This window comes from Manis pentadactyla, chromosome 5 (genome assembly GCF_030020395.1).
Source record: "Manis pentadactyla isolate mManPen7 chromosome 5, mManPen7.hap1, whole genome shotgun sequence".
Lineage (NCBI taxonomy): Eukaryota > Metazoa > Chordata > Mammalia > Pholidota > Manidae > Manis > Manis pentadactyla.
The window spans coordinates 122,686,976-122,703,089 of record NC_080023.1 but is presented as its reverse complement, the minus strand read 5'-3'; the positions used below and the strand labels follow the sequence as shown (position 1 = coordinate 122,703,089).

General features: G+C 38.2%; 1 protein-coding gene across 3 annotated transcripts; it reads left to right on the top strand.

The window, feature by feature from the left end:
- The first annotated feature begins 1,432 nt into the window (after positions 1-1,432).
- MGARP (mitochondria localized glutamic acid rich protein) lies at positions 1,433-11,434 on the top strand. 3 transcript variants are annotated; one of them, XM_036928947.2, is made up of 5 exons: positions 1,433-1,564; positions 1,971-2,060; positions 4,929-5,029; positions 9,368-9,461; positions 10,905-11,434. In XM_036928947.2, the coding sequence occupies exons 1-5, from the start codon at positions 1,483-1,485 to the stop codon at positions 11,207-11,209; spliced, it is 672 nt and encodes a 223-aa protein (XP_036784842.1). In that variant the 5' UTR covers positions 1,433-1,482; the 3' UTR covers positions 11,210-11,434. The 3 variants fall into 3 exon arrangements, with proteins under 3 accessions (XP_036784842.1, XP_036784599.1, XP_036784764.1); XM_036928704.2 differs by having other exon boundaries at positions 10,764-11,434; XM_036928869.2 differs by lacking the exon at positions 1,971-2,060 and having other exon boundaries at positions 10,764-11,434.
- The last annotated feature ends 4,680 nt before the right edge of the window (positions 11,435-16,114 follow it).

Sequence of the window (16,114 nt, the reverse complement as noted above, 5' to 3'; positions counted from 1 at the left end):
CTTGCATTGTTCAAACCAGTTGGTTTGCATTGTTTAAACCAGTTTGGTTTTAACCAGAACCTTTGTATTACATTTTTTTTTATACCTGGTCAGACACTTCTTTGTGATCATTGATCCCATTGATAATGGACTTGGCAGCTACCTTTCAGAAAAGATGTTGGTTCCATGCCTCCCTAACCTGCAACTATAATATCTGTGATTGATAGAAATTTTATATTGCCCATTTGAAAATGGAGCAGCACCTAACATAATAGATACTCAATGGGTATTTGTGAAATAAATTATAATCAATTTGCAGCATCTAGCAAGGACCCAAGCATATTGTAGGCATTTTGACAGATAACAGACAACTGGACTGAGATTGGGTGGCTGCTTTGGCACCTGAGGGTGGTCCAGAAAACCTCATACTGTACCAAACCCTGAGTATATATATGAAGAGGAACCTAGAACAGTGTCTTGAGAGCCATCATCATTTACAAATGTTAACGCAGAAAGGATCCTTTTAGGGGAGCTTCTGATACACTAAATAATAGTATAATGCATGCATCATTTCATTTAAATGTATTTACTGACTATATCCAGGCTTCAGTTCTAAGTACATCAAGGAAACATGAGCCATAGTGGTAGACAGCTTTGGTTCAGTTTGTCGGTCTGCACCAGCATTTAAACATTCTGCACCACCTGTGAGATAGCTACTTGCTAGTTACTACAAGATGTGTAGTTGATGCTGGTCAAAGGGAGTTGTTTTGCTAGTTACAGGACTATGGACTTCTTGGTGAAGGCCTAGCCCCTTCTTGTGCTGCTTGGAAATCTAAATTTGACCCCTCATTAACTACAGATGGTTAACTAATTGCTCTTACTACATATTTAATTACTAGGATAGAGCTAGCTATTCTGAGTATCAGAAAACCAGTTCTGAACATTGGCTTTGCACTCTTCAAATGACAATATGTTAAATATTGGAATTAGATTCAGAAGTAGTGAATTGCCTAGAAATTCACCTGGGATTTTCTCGTGATTCTGAACATCACCCAGTGCACTCACGGATGACTACCTCCGCTACCCTTTACACTCTAAGGAAAATTAACGGGGTGCGTGAGTTAAAGTGAATTCTGAGTCGATCCCTCCTGACAAATCATGTCTATCTTATTAAGGATGCGAATCCCGAGACCTTTCCAGCCTACTCTAAGGAGTTCCACTCAGTGGAACACTCTGGGGAAGGCAGGTTGACGGCGACTTCTCGTCCCGAGCCCTTTTGTAAGATGCGGCGTTCAGCTTCTTACACCAGGGAGAAGGCAAAGGGCCTGAAGACTTGGGTGGAGAAGATAATGAGGATCACCCACCCCAACCTGCGCCCAGGGGGTCTCCCGGGAGGGGCAGGGCGGGGTGGCGCTCCTCCCTGGGGCGGGGCTCTCCCTGGCTCCGGGGGACCAGCGGGAGGCGCTGGGCTGCACAGGTTTAGCGCTGGAGGCAGCCGGCGCGATGTATCTCCGCAGGGCAGTCTCCAGGACCCTGGCGCTGCCGCTGCGGGCGTCCCCCGGCCCCGTGCCTGTCCGGAAGGACGGTGAGTGCCGCGCCGGCCCGGGCGTCCACGCCTGCGGAGGACAGAAGCCTCGTTGGCGGACTGCAGGCGCCCGGCTACCGCAGGCACCCAGTGAGCGGAGCGCGACCCGGAGCAGCTGCAGTCTGGGATTGGGGTGAGGGGAGAAGTTAGGGGGAGTCTCGAGGAATACGCCCCGAAACTCTTGGAGGCTTTGGAAATAGGGAACCTGTCCTGCTCGGCTTCCGAATCCGGACTGGACTTCTTGGGTTCGAATCTTGATCTTGGTCAATGATTTAACATAAGGTTCCTCATCTGTAAAATGGGGACACTATGGTCCTAAGTTTTAATGAGTTCAATATATAGTTAAAAGCGCTTAGAAAGGTGCCTACTTAACGTAGGCATAACTTACCACTTTTATCATTATTAGGACCTGTGCGCTCTCCAGCTTCGTGGGGATCAACAGCAGTGGGTGGGAAGATGGACACCAATCAGCGAGCCAGGAAGGGCGCTGGACGAGGTTGGGTAAACGCTCTTCAGTAAATAAACCCAAGACTTGGCCCCGGCTTGGCAGCCCGGACCCCGTGAGCCTGGGCCTTGGCATCTCCCGAAGAGGCCTTCTAAGCACTTTAGGGCTGCAGATAAGCCAGCTTTGGGGTCTGTTCTCCATGTATCGTTCACCTTCAGATTTAGGGATGGATGGGAAAAGGGAACTTACTCAGAAATTTCCTAAAGGGCAAATTGCAGTGTGAGCTGTAAGTTTGTGAAATGAGAAGTGACATATAGGACTCGCCTACCTGGTGCCTGGACCTTGTAGGTACTCAGTGTGAGCGTGATTGTGTTTTCCACTCCAGTCCTGGCCCTGGAACCAGGTTGGCGCTGCCCCCGCCGGCTCTTCTCCAGTCCTTCGCTGTTTCCCCTCTTTTCCGTTCCTGACTGGGGGGCAGCTTTTAAGCAACCTCATGAGAAGTTTTTCGTTTTCACTTCCGACACTAGTAGAGTAGCTTTAGCTCAGAGCGTGCATTCAAGCCGGAGAGAAAAACATTACTGCGGAGAATTCCATGGGCCAATTTTTTTTCCCCACTTTGATTAGGCCTGTGATGGTGGTGGGAGGGAAGGAAATTCTGTCCAACTAGCTTTATTTTTCTCTTAAAATGCCAGTGGTGAAAAATTGCCTCCCAAGTAACAGAATGCGTCATCGTTTTCCTTTATCTTAATACCGAGTAAGATAGAGCAATGTTTTCGCTGACGAAATAGGGAGAAGTTATTTATTTTATACTTCTGAAGGTTACGCGGCTGTTGTGACTGGCGGGGGGCTGGGAGAAAGGTGAAAACCCCTGACCGTGGCCTTTTGCATTTTCTGACTGCATCCCGCCCGCACTGTCATCGAGCACAAATATACACACTTTTTTTGTAGCTGCACGTGTTTCAAACAATTTCCCCCTCCACTTGGGGCGGAAGAGAAGTAGTTTCAAACTTCCAAGTAGGTAGTTAGCAATCCTGTAGCAGTACTTTCTTTATCTCATTGCTTTTTTTTGTAGCACTCATTTGTTCATGTGTTTTAAGAACTATTATTGGCAGGAAGTTTAGCTTCAGTCATGGATTAATTAACCTTTTATGGGTATTTCCCACTTTGATTAAAAAATTATTTCAGTTTCATTGAAGGAAAAAATTGTAACTGAGTTTCATCAAATTTTGTTCTCCAGGATTTGCTTTAAAAAAATAACTTTTTAATGAATAAATAATTTAGGTTTATAATAGATGACTGAGAAAAAAAAAAAAAGCAGAAACCGCCTCTAATCCTACCACTCAGTGAATACCACTATATACATGCTAGTATATATAATGATCCAGACCTTCCCCCCTTGCACTTTCTTATGTACATTGCTTCCACAAATCTGATATAGTCCTGCATATATTATTTTGCTATAACTTTTCACTTAATGCACATAAATATTTTCTTGTATAAGTAAATATTCTTCTGCAAAAATCACGTGTATTTGTTCCACATTGTCTAAGTATGCCAACATTTGTCTAATCATTGTTGAATAATTTTTTGCCGTTTTCATTGCTCTTTTAAATACTCTTGCCATAATTGTATTTGTATGTCTTTACTTAAGTGTCTGTTAGTTTTCTTTAAAAAAATTTTTTTTTGTTATTTCTGTCTGGTTGATAACTATGAAAGCTACATAAGCCATAACCTCTATTATAGTCTCTTTGGGCACATTTGTAAGGAAAAGATTTTTCCAAGAGATGATCATTTTTATCCGAACTAAGAACTTATATATATATATGTATATGGAAATCTTGCCAATATTGCTACTACAGATTTGTATTTAGTACAAATGTCTTAGGATTGGCCCTTTGCAAATCATAACTTTTACCTAGCCCTCATATCCATATTTACATCAGCCTCATCAAATTACTTTGCATTTTCCCAGTTATACAACTCATGTTTTGCACATGTTGTGCCTTCTGCCTCTGGTGCAATTTTCCCTCACCTTATTTATCTGACAAACTCCTACTTTTTCTTCAAAACCCGGGTCATGTCTCTTCAACTGTGACAGCTACCTTAAACCAACTAGCTGAGTTTTTCACTGCATTTTCATACTATCATTGGCAGCTTCTACTTAAATCTACTACAGCACTTAACAACTGCATTGAAATTTGTGTACAGTTATTTGCCTGTACATCTGTTCCCTCCTAGACTGAGCTACTAGGGTATATGAAGTATACAAATTCTAGCACTACACAGTACATATACTTAAATATAATAATACAGTGTTTTTATCTACTTCTATTAGTTTGTAGAGAATTGTACTTCTATTTCAAATATGACCTTTTGCAACACTTGTCTTAAAAGAGCTTATATCTGCCCATCTTTAAGGGCTTTATATTAAAAAAAATTAAGATTTCTTCCTGTATCTACATTTGCATTATAAACTTATAGAAATGTGTTGGATTTCAACATAAATGCTTGATTTGGCATATAAATTTTATGTACAAATGTATATAATTAAGTTTTTCGAAGCCTTTTCCACATGATGGAATGCATACAGTAAATAATTTCTTTTGCACCTCATTTGACCGTTAAAATCACTGAGTATTTTTGTCATTTCCCCTTCCTTATGCCTGCATTCCTTCCAAGAAAAACATGATGCTAAGCAGGCAGATGACAGGTTTCATAAGTACTTATCAAATTAGACTGCAAAAATGTCAAGGGGAATTATTACCCTACCTTGTAATACTGTAGATTTCCTTAAGGTAAAATCACTTGCTGTTAATAGATTCTAGGTTCACTGAGGGGAAAATTTTTTTTACGATGTAATTATTTTAAATAGTTTCGTTTAAGTGGTGAAGCTAACTATGTTTAAACTTGTTTTCCTAGCATCTCTTCGCTGGATGTCGTCTAAATTCCCCGGATCATCTGGACCAAATATGACCTATTACTTGGTTGTAGGTGTCACAGTCAGTGCTGGTGGATATTACGTAAGTGTATAAATAACCGTACTGTTCAGGAAATGATGTATTTTACAAATTGTGGTAAAACTCAAAGCAATGCTAAAGTCAGAGCATGGGATAAATTAAGTTGTACAAGATTATGAAGATTTTTTAAGTATAAAATGAACATTTCTTAATACCACTAAGTGTGGGTGACTTTTAGGAAAAACAAGGTAATAAATACTACTAATACTAGCTGAGAGCTGAGTGTTTATCACATGACAGACTAATGGGTCACTTAGCAATTAATTACAACAATTCTGTAAGGTAGGTGCTGTTATTAACATTGAACAGAAATTGTTTTGAAAGATTAACTTGAGGAAATGAATAGACATTATGAGTGCAGTTTTAGATTTACAGAAAAAGGAGTAGAAAGTACGGAGAGTGCCCTGTATTTCCTCTCACCCATCGCCACCCCTTTCCCCTATCAACAATCCTCCACTAATGCTGTATATTACAAACTGATGAGTCAGTATTCATACATTATTATTAACTAACGTCTGTAGTTTACATTAAGGTTCACTCTTTGTATAATGTACATGTATCCACCATTACAGCATCATACAGAATGTTTTCACTTCCCTAAAAATCCCCTGTGTTCCACCTATTTTTTCCAACCTCCCCACAATCATTTTACTTTCTCCATAGTTTTATATTTTATCAACTTCTATTATTTTCAAAAAGGAATATTTACTCATATATTTTATAAAATAAAAAATAGACATACATAAAGTGAATGTTTTCCTCCCTGGTTGGTCCCTCTATCCATTCCCCAGCCCCGTAATCACTGTGAAATAAATCCTACTTAATAGTATGATTTTGGAGCTTAAACAATGGAACATTTGTGAGTTAAATAAGATAAACCTACTGAATCATTCCCCGTTTTGTCATAAACTTTCTAAATCAAAATCTCATCTTCATTATGAGTAAAATATAATTAGTATAAATTCTTTGGAAACCATAAAAGTACATAATTATTGTATTTTTGTTTGACCCTATAGAACTATGCACAAAGGGATTTCTAGTCATAACTAGAGACAGTTTATAGGATTATGTAAATGACCAAATCAAAATACATAGTTAAGAGCCTCAAGAAGCCAGGAAGCTTCATTCATGTCATTATATTTTTGTCCTCTAATCTGCTAGCTTTCACTCATACCCAGATTTCTTTGCTTCTGCCGCCTTTCCACTGTCTAATGTTGAATTCACTGTTCAGGACTACTATTGTTAGATATAGGCCCCTGGAAAAACAGACTGGCATAGGCTGTGTGACTAGGTGGGAAGCTGGGAAAGGAAATTTCATCTGGACATTTCATCTAATTATGTTTACTAATTGTAGACATGAAGCTGCAAAGAAGATAAATATTTCTTTGCAGAAGCAATCTTACACTGGAAAGTTATAAACTGGCTACTCCTGAGAGCTCTTTCTAGCCTGTTATCTTACAATGGAAGTAGAAGTCGAACAAGATGATGATCTCTGTATCCCTTCCCACCTCTAAAATGAAATAGTTTTAATCTTAAATGTTGGAAGCCTTAATTCCCAAGAATCTTAGGCTACTTTCAGAAGGAAGGACAGATTGGGAGGCACTTAAAAACCTGTATTCTCGTCCTCCCCTTCCCTTCCTTATCCTGTACTGAAATAAATTCTATATTAGATTGATCTGAATTGAGTCTACAGATGCTCAGTAGTTAAAAGCAGTTTTTCATTTCCAAGTAAAATCTCCTACTACTAGGGCCTCTTAGAATCCGAGACAGGCCCAGGTTACATCAGTTTTTTGAGGGTCTGGGTGTATTTTAAAATTAGTGCTAGACCGTTTTATGAAAGTTGTGGTTTATTTTATTATTTTAATTAGCAAAAAAATTGTAATTGAAGTGTCATCAATATACAATATTATATTGGTTTCAAGTACACAACACAGTGCTTCAACAGTTACCCGTATTATTAGATCCTCACCCCCCACTAGTGCAGTTACTATCTGTCAACATAGGAAGATATTACAGAATCATTGGCTATATTCTCCATGCTGTACTACTATCCCCATGACCATCTTATATTATGATTGAGAATTTTTGTGCCCTTTTATCTCTCTCACCCTCCCCACAACCCCTCCCTCATGGTAACCATCAGTTACTTCTCAGTATCTATGAGTCTATTGCTATTTTGTTTCTTTTGTTTTGTTTTTAGATTCCACAAATAAGTGAAATCATATGGTATTTGTCTTTCTCTGCCTGGCTTATTTCACTGAGCATAACACCCTCTAGATCCGTCCATGTTGTCACGAATGGCAATATATCTTTTTTTTTAATGACTGAATAATATTCCATTGTGTATATGTAAGATGTGGTTTATTTTAAATGCTTACATTTAATAATAAATATTATCATCTGTAAACAATTTCCAAAGTCTAAATTTGAGATCCTATCTTCTAATAGGCCTTTCTTCTACTCTGTGTTTGACTCTGGTAGATTTGGAAAAGCTTAATTTTCTGGGCCAAACATGAGTGTGAATTATTCTAATATTGTCATCTCTTTGATTCTGCCTCAAGTAGTCTTTTTTCTCACTTTGTGTTTTAGCTCTTTGAACAGTAAAATGAATGCCCCCTGGGATGTGGCTACTGGGATGGTCATTTCAGGGATGTGGTTCCACTGAGACCCAAGGGGGCTGACTCAGCATATTGCTCTGTACACTGGAGCTCCCACCCTACAAAGAAAACTTCCCTGCTTTTATATACAAAATGTTGATTGTCATTCTTGCTGAAAGTGTTTGCTCTGCAGGTTTCAAAGCCAGATCATGCAAGTCTGAATTAACCAAACCCTGGGGAGTTTGTTAAAGGGCCACTTTGGCATCATTTCCACCCCTGAGGGTATGGATTTTCCATTTTCACAGTCTGATTTTAAGGTACTATAAAATGGCTTGAAATTTGGATAGTATATTTTTTAATAAGGTATTGGTTTGTGATCATTAAAATTTTAGAAAGTACTATATATAAATATATAAATATATAAATTTTAGAATCTATAATCCTACCACCAATAGATAAATCACTACCAACATTTTTTTAAAAGCTGAGATAATACAAATAATATTGTCTCACTAGTGAGATTTTCATTTAAAAAATATATCATTGGCTAATATGAATACAGGGCAGAGATAGCTACTTGAGTATAAAATAAAAGGAAGCCTGTACAATGTATCTATGATTAAGATAGCTTTATTCCCAATTCTGTTTCTCATGTAACACATGGACAGGTCATATTGTTGACTTTAATGACTAAGTCTAGCTTACATAAGGAGTCTTCATCAGAGTCTATAATTATGTAAAACCTTTTATTGTGAGATAATTGAGTTTTACATGCAGTTATAAGAATTAGTACAGAGAGATGTCATATGCCCTTGTCTCAGTTCCCTTGGAATAACATCTTTCATAACTATAATATAAGATCACAACCAGGAAATTGATGTTGATATAATCCATTAGCCTTATTAAGATTCCACCACTTTTGTGTGTGTGTGTGTGTGTGTGTGTGTTTAGTTCTAGGCAATTTTATCACATATGTAGATTTGTGTGTTCACCACCACTACTGTCAAGATACAAGATAGTTTCATCATAAAGATTCCTCATGTTGCTCTTTTGTAATTGCATTCACTTCTCTCCTGCCCTCCCCTCCCTTCCTCCTAGCCTCTGGTAACCAATCTGTTCTCTATTTCTATACTTTGGTCATTATAAGAATGTTAAATAAATGGAATCATAAAATATATAACCTTTTGAGACTGGCTTTTTTTTTTACTCAGCATAATTACCTGGAGATTCCTTCAAATTGTTACCTGAATCTACAGTTCATTTCCTTTATTATTGACTAGTGTTATAGATGTACCAATTTGTTTAACCATTCAGCTGTTCTGGACATCTGGACTGAATCCAGTGTTTGGCTATTACAAATAAAGTGACCATAAATGTTTGTGTACAGGTTTTTGTGTGTGCATAAATTTCTGTTTCTCTGGGATAAATGCTAGAAGTTATTTGTAAATGCCTGTCAGAATATTTTGATTCTAGCACAATTTTTTTTCTACTTTGTCTTTATCTTTCTATGTACTGTGTGTGTCTTCAGTTATCTTTGACCCTTGCTAAGGCATTTGTTTCTTTCCTTTTTTTTATGCATTCTACTTAATCAAAGATTTCCAAAGGGGAAGCAAAATAGCAGAGGGTATGCAATAGTTTGTTTTCTTTGAATCCCATATACCTTTATATAGGATTATGTATATAGAACTTAGTATGATGAATCTTAGAGCTCAAGAAATAAACTTATGCATATGTTTAATTTCAGATTTACAAGACAGTTACATCAAATCAAGCTAAGCACACAGAACATATAACAAATATGAAAGAAAAAACCAAAGCAGAGTTACATCCACTTCAAGGTAAAGTGAACTTGTTACTTTTTTCCCTTGAGGCACTGATTTTCATCATCTTAATCTAGCAATGAACACTATTTGCTTTTGAATTCTTTACTAACTTAATCAAGAATGGCTCTGTGTAGGAGTTCATTCAGAAAGCAAAAGCCCAACAAAAGCCTAAAGAAACTTGTTATATGTTCCGGTGAGTGCATTTGATAAATGAAAACATCGTACATTTGCACTGCTAACCAGCAGCTTGAATTCTTTGTGGGGCAAAATTACTTTCCCCTTACTTAGGCTTCCATTCATGCAGGCATAATTTTAGTATCTGTTTCTCGCAGCAGCTTGAACTTTAATTTCCCTCATTATTTTCTTAAGTTGTTAAACTGATTCTTGTTTCAGTTTTGGCTAAGACCACGTGTGTCTTTGACCTTAGTTCACTTGACATTAGTAGAATCAGCCATGTCTATTGAGCTCCTGGGTTGACCTGGTTGACAAAATGGCAACTGCAGAAAGAGAAATTTTACATTTTCACTTTTATATGCATTTTTTGCCTTAAAACACTTGCTTTAAACCATGTTTTTCCATCCCAATTATAATGCCATTATTATCATCATTTAGGGTCAGAGATAATAGCTGCTTATGAACCAATTTGAACCTTTTCGTTAAGACAACTATAAGATACAGGATGTCATCAATAAAATTATTGAATATAATCATGAGAAGGCTGATTGTAATAACAGAAAACAAATTTCCATAGCACTTTTTTTATTTTAAACCTTTTTTCATACACAGTATTTTAATCAGACCTCACAATAACTCTGTGAGATAGATATTATCAACGTACCCATTTTACAGATGGTAAAACTGAGGTTGAGAGTGATTCCTTAGAGTCATCAGCTAGCAAGTTGTCTATTTTTCCATGCTGTCTCCACACAACAGGCTGTTTATTTTCATGCTCTTTATATTTTAATAAAGCATACATGTAAATTATTTTTTTAAAGTTCAACAGGTTTACAGAAAAGCAGATCCTCCATTTTACCTTCCCAGAGGCAAGCAATAATCCCAGTTTCTCTACATCTTCCTGGAGAGAGTCTTTGCACATATAGTTATGTCGGTTTATCTTAACTTCTTATTGCCCTAACAAAAATAGTACCATATTGTATACATTGCTCTTTTCCTGGCTTTTTTCATTTTAACAGTCTACCTTGAAAACCATGTCATATCAGTACATATAGAGCTGTCTTATTTTTTAAAACTGCAGTGTTCCACTGTATTCCCAGGCTCTTTATATTAATACTCTGCTTAATGGACTAAATCTTAAAGGTGAAAAAGAGAACCTTGCGGGAGCTGAGGAAGTAAGTTCAGAAGCCTGTGAAGTATCGTTAGTGGAAGGTCAGGTGGTTGATGCTGAAGATACTCCAGATGCTACAGCTGCAGTCATAAAACAAGTTTCCACCTGTCCAGGTCACGTGGAGGCTGCTCCTGTGGAGTCCACTGCAGTCCACCCTGAAACTGGCCCAGAGGTCACAAACGCAGTCACGGGCAAAACCGCAGAAGTTGGCGCTGAAGCGACCTCCGAGGTTACAGGCACAGCTCCGGATGAAGTTGTTGCCCTCAGGAATGATAAAGGCACAGCAAAGAACGAAAGCTCTGATGACTATGCTGAACTAGAAGGAGAGTCGTCTCAGGTGGAGTCAGAATCCTCTGACGGTGCTGAGTCGCAGGAAGAAGCCAGTGTTGGTTCTGAGGCCGTCTCTGCTCAAGGCTAATCTCAGGCTGAGACTCAGCAAAAAATGTCATCGAGTGTCTGAGAGGTGCTTTTCTAGTTTTAGTAATCTTAGTTTTCTAGAAAAGTTTCATGTGCCTTGAAGAGTTTTTGTATATGCTGATAGGCTTCAGGATTGAGAGATCATATACTTTACCTTACTTTAACATATGTAAATCTAGATTCTTGAGTTTTGATTCAAACTCATTTAAATAAAAATTGGAAAATCTTTAGTGCCTTTTTATTCACCAATATTTATATGTATAAATATTATGTATTAATATGCACACATATAACATCATATGAACATTGCAATATTATTAAAGAAAACGTATGATCTGTGGAGTACTCTGCATAAAGCAATATATGCATTCTTTTTCCCATCTGTATTACATCGGGGGCTATGCCAATATTTTCCATTTTAGTTAAGTTCAGTTCAAAAAATGTTTATTGAAGACTTACACCTTGTTCTAGGAATCATTCATTCATGTATTCAACAAAGATTAACTGAGCACCTGTACTCTACCAAGGTATTGTTGTGTCAAGATTTTAAAAAAAGATAAAATTCCTAACCTTACCAGTTTACATTCTAGTGTAATAATGAAAGTTGGTTAGGGTGGAAGTTGTAGCTTAGATAGGGTGGCTAGAAAAAGCCTTACTAAGAAGCTACCTAGTGAGTAAAATCCTGATGGATGTCTGAGGGGTCCAGTCACCAGGACCCGAGGTGGGGAGGTGGAGAAGGAGGAGTCATTCCAGATGAGGCACCTGAGCAGTGCAAAGGATCTAAGCACAAATATGCCAGATTTCAGGCCAGCGTGGCTAAAGTGGAGTGAAAAGGAGGGAGAGTAGTTGAAGAGGACTTCAGAGGGTAAGAGTATGGTTCTGCCAGGATGGGCTACATCACAGTGTCTTGTAAGAGTCTCTCCAGTACTTGGAGTAAGTGGGGGAATTGTAGTGGATGCTGTTGATGTTCTTTGTGGATCCTTTAATGGGGCGGGTGCATTTACTCCCAGGTGCTGTGAGGGTTACACACACACCCCCAGGCCAACCTCCCCTCAGCTCACAACCAAGGACTGACTGCCATTGTGGTACAAAAGGTGGGGCCAACTCTGACGGATAACTCATGCTTGAGAACTTCCCAGGGACTCAGGTTACAGCTGGTTTCCAGGTGAGATTACTTCCTTGCTTAGCTTTTCTCCCTGTTCTGTCCTGCTTTCCTCCCTCCTGTTTTTCTGAGAGCACCCATTCAGTAAATCACTTGCCCCCCGATTCCTATTTCAAGTTCTGTTTCTTGAGAACTCCACCTCAGGTAATTGGTATTGGGTGTGGTCCTAGGAAGCAGACCCTAACGATAGGATTCTGGAATTGTGTCACTCTCCAGCTATATGGTAAGGAGGATTCTGTCACTGGTGGTGTGTGAAGGGTTGCTACTTCCTGGCCTTCTGTAGCATATGATTGCTAAGATTTTTCACCCATGGTAGATTGTGTGGGATATAGGTGGAAGGTGATGTACTGACTGGCTTAATGCTTCTGAAATCTGAGAGATACAAAGAAATGGTATAAGGACTTAATCATTGCAAAGCAATGTTTAATTCTGAAGTACAGGTTGGTATCTTGGATTTGTTTTGAAGTTTCTCTCAGTATCAACTCTGCATTAGACTCAAAAGTCTAAGGCCTGTGGCACAATTAAGGGATGCTGTTTTACTAAACATTCTGTAAGATGGAACAGAAACATTATCCCATGCCACTCTTACAACCTCAACATGCACACACAAATGTATTCTTCTCCACTTTTTGCAAAAAACAGAAACCAACTCAAAATGGATTAAATAACAGAGATAGTTGTTAACTAACTAGACATTCCAGAGGTCACGCAGCTCCAGGGTTGGGTTATTCTGTTATTCTGTGACTCAAGTCATCAAGAACCAGGTTGTTTCTATTATTCTGCTCTGCCTTCAACAAAGTTTTGGCTTTATGCATGAATCACCACAATTCTAGGTATTTTATTCAGCCACAATAATGCCCACTGTAAGTCTTTTAAGAAGAATTTCCTGGTCTTAAAAAAATAATTTAAATATAATTTTTATTTTTAATGTTTTATTTTGGAAAATTTCAAACAAAAGTAGAATAGTATAAGGCATTTTTATGTGCCTTACACTCAGATTTAACAATTATCAACTCCTAAATCTTGTATTCATAGTCACACACTTATCTTCTACCACCACCACAGCCTGTGTGTAATACAATAAAAATAACAATAATTCTTTAGTATTACTAATTTTCTAGTCAGTAATCAAATTTCCTGAACTGCCTCATAAAGGTTTTTTCCCACATCAGTTTGTTTTTTGAATCAGAATCCGATTAAAGTCCACAAACTGCGATTGGTCAACTGTAAGTCCGGGGAGAGGAAATCCCAGGGCAAAATACCTCTAAAAACTGAAATCAGTCAAAGGGAGAAATAAAGTTTAAAATCCATTTATTTCTTACAAGCTGCAGTCCGGTGCCCTCTCTCTTTACTGCTCCAGCAGCAGCAAAACTGGCCCTCCCCTTCACCTCTCAGGTACTGATAAGCCCTCCAAGTTGCCCAGGTAATTACCCATTGATATGGAGGTGAACTCCCCACCCCTGAGGAATGATGCAAATGCACTAAAGCCGTACTTCTTTCCACCTCGGAACCCCTATTGATATGCAGATGTACTAGAAATGTTACAATTTTATTCACATCAACCAATCGCTTAATCCCCCTTGCTATAGGTTCCTTCTCCTTCTCTCTTTTGTTTCCTTTGTAGTTTGTTTTTTAAATAAACTGGGTCACTTGATCTAGAATTTTTCACAGTCTGGGTTTTGCTTATTGTAGCCTCATGTATTTTAAGCTTTGCTGTATGTAACATGTTCCTCTCCTCTGTTTTGCCTCTAAGGTGGTATTTAGTTCTAAAGGTTTCATCAGATTTGTAGGTTTCTTATTTTGGCAGGAATACACAAGAGGTGGTATTCCCACTTTCATCAGGAGATGCAAAATGTCTGATTGTTTCTGTCTGTGATGTTAGAAGTCATTGATCCATTATTTCATTAGGAGTTGTAAAGTGGTGATATTGTAACTTTATCATTGTTTGTTATTAGCGGGACTACGTTTGTAAAAGGGTAGCTTTCTTCAACTGTTTCATTGCACTGAAGTTTGGTTTATAGAAGGAAGATAGAGTAAGTACTTGTATCTTTCTTTTTATTTCCAGTTTTCAAACAGTGAGGCGGCTCCCTATCATTCTCCAAAAGTTGATGCCGGGGTTCTTGTTTGCGGAGCCGAAGAATAAGCTTCACAAACAGACAAGGTAGGAGAGCAAGGTACAGGCTTTTATTTAGAGATAAAGTGAAAGGACAGAGCTCCTGGCTAATGCCAGGAGGGGACAAGAAAGTCGGTAGTGGTGCGTTGTCTAGGGGGTTTTATAGACAGCTGAGGATTTTTCGAGAACATGAAAAAACTTAGGGGTGGGGACTTGTTAAGTGGTCCCTGAATATTAAAAATTAACTTAACTGTAAGGAATTTCCTGCCTTGATTTCTTTCTGGGACACCGGCGCCTTGGTCTGGGAGCATATCAAAAGGCTGCCTGCCCAGCCCCCAAGGGGGGCTGAAGTATTGTCTACTTGCTAAAGAATCTTGCCTCTTGAACTTCCTGGGTGTTAAAATGCAGTCTTATCTTTAAGATGGAATTCTTCCTGCCTCTTACGATGTCTACAGCTGGGTCTGCATGCTAAGTTAGTTGCTCAGTTTGCAAAATCACCTTGTCAGATCTGAAGGAGGAAAGACAGCACATAGGCCTGGGCCTTTTAGCATGCTAAAGTGAACTTACACATGGTTACAAATGATTAGCATAACAAAACATGTGCTACTCTTCTTTATCTGGGGAACATTAACTGATTTCACTGAAGAATGATTCTAGAGCTCAATGTTTAACATAGAGTTTTAGTAGGGGGTTTCCTTGCATGTAGTTACATCATTGCTCTGACTGCAGATATCCCGCCCTGCCCCCTCTGGAGGCCCTCACCCTACTCTGACTACATCCATGGTCCCTGTCTCAAAGTGACTGATAAATTATGTTTTAGTATTATTATGAACTCAATAACTTAAACATAATTTAAACATAACTTCAATCAATTGCAGTTATTATCCTTCTTAATGCTCAAATTTCCCATCGTCGACAAATGGGAGATTCTTTAAGTCCTTTTGACTCAACCCTAGTAATCTTGGATAGCTTCTGTGCTTTTTGGTATGATAAGTAAATATCCTGCCCTAGACCTGGAATCAGCTGTTTTTTTAAGGAGCCCTGTTTCTTTTTAATGCAATAGTCACATTTAAGGATTTAAGAATTTACGATTTGGGTGACTGAGGGGTGTCCCTTGCTACTGGGTTGGTAATTGTATCTAGGCTTTTAAGTAAACAGAGCTAAGAAGTACTTTTTATTTTAAAAATAAAATACATTATGAATTCATACTGATACTTCCAATTTAAAGTTAGGGCCCCAGGGTTTTTATTTAAACTGACGGATGTTCTAGCCCACTCTAAAAATTTGCATCTCAAAGATACCAACATAACTGTTCAAATGATTTATCACATAGCATACAAACTGCAGTCTCAAAATAGCAGACGCTATCATCAATAATGTAATTACTGAAACACTTCAGGATTTATTTTTGGACTACTGTTATCCTTAATGTATATACAGTTACATTACTGTGATTTAAAATCACTTGGGACAGTTCTTCTCTGTTCAATTATGCCACAATTCAAATCACAGTTTCATCTTACTTTTGAGGAATTGACTTTTAAAACTACTTAAAAATTGTTAATAAAGATGTAAGCTACTTAATTGGTTCTAAAGTCAAATCTATGAAACAAGATATATGCAGAGAAGTC

Coding starts and splice junctions, on each gene's coding strand:
- MGARP (XM_036928704.2), top strand. CDS start 1,483: ATGTATCTCCGCAGGGCAGTCTCCAGGACCCTGGCGCTGCCGCTGCGG. Junction 1,565..1,970: donor CGTGCCTGTCCGGAAGGACG/GTGAGTGCCGCG, acceptor TATCATTATTAG/GACCTGTGCGCTCTCCAGCT. Junction 9,462..10,763: donor AGAGTTACATCCACTTCAAG/GTAAAGTGAACT, acceptor TAAATCTTAAAG/GTGAAAAAGAGAACCTTGCG.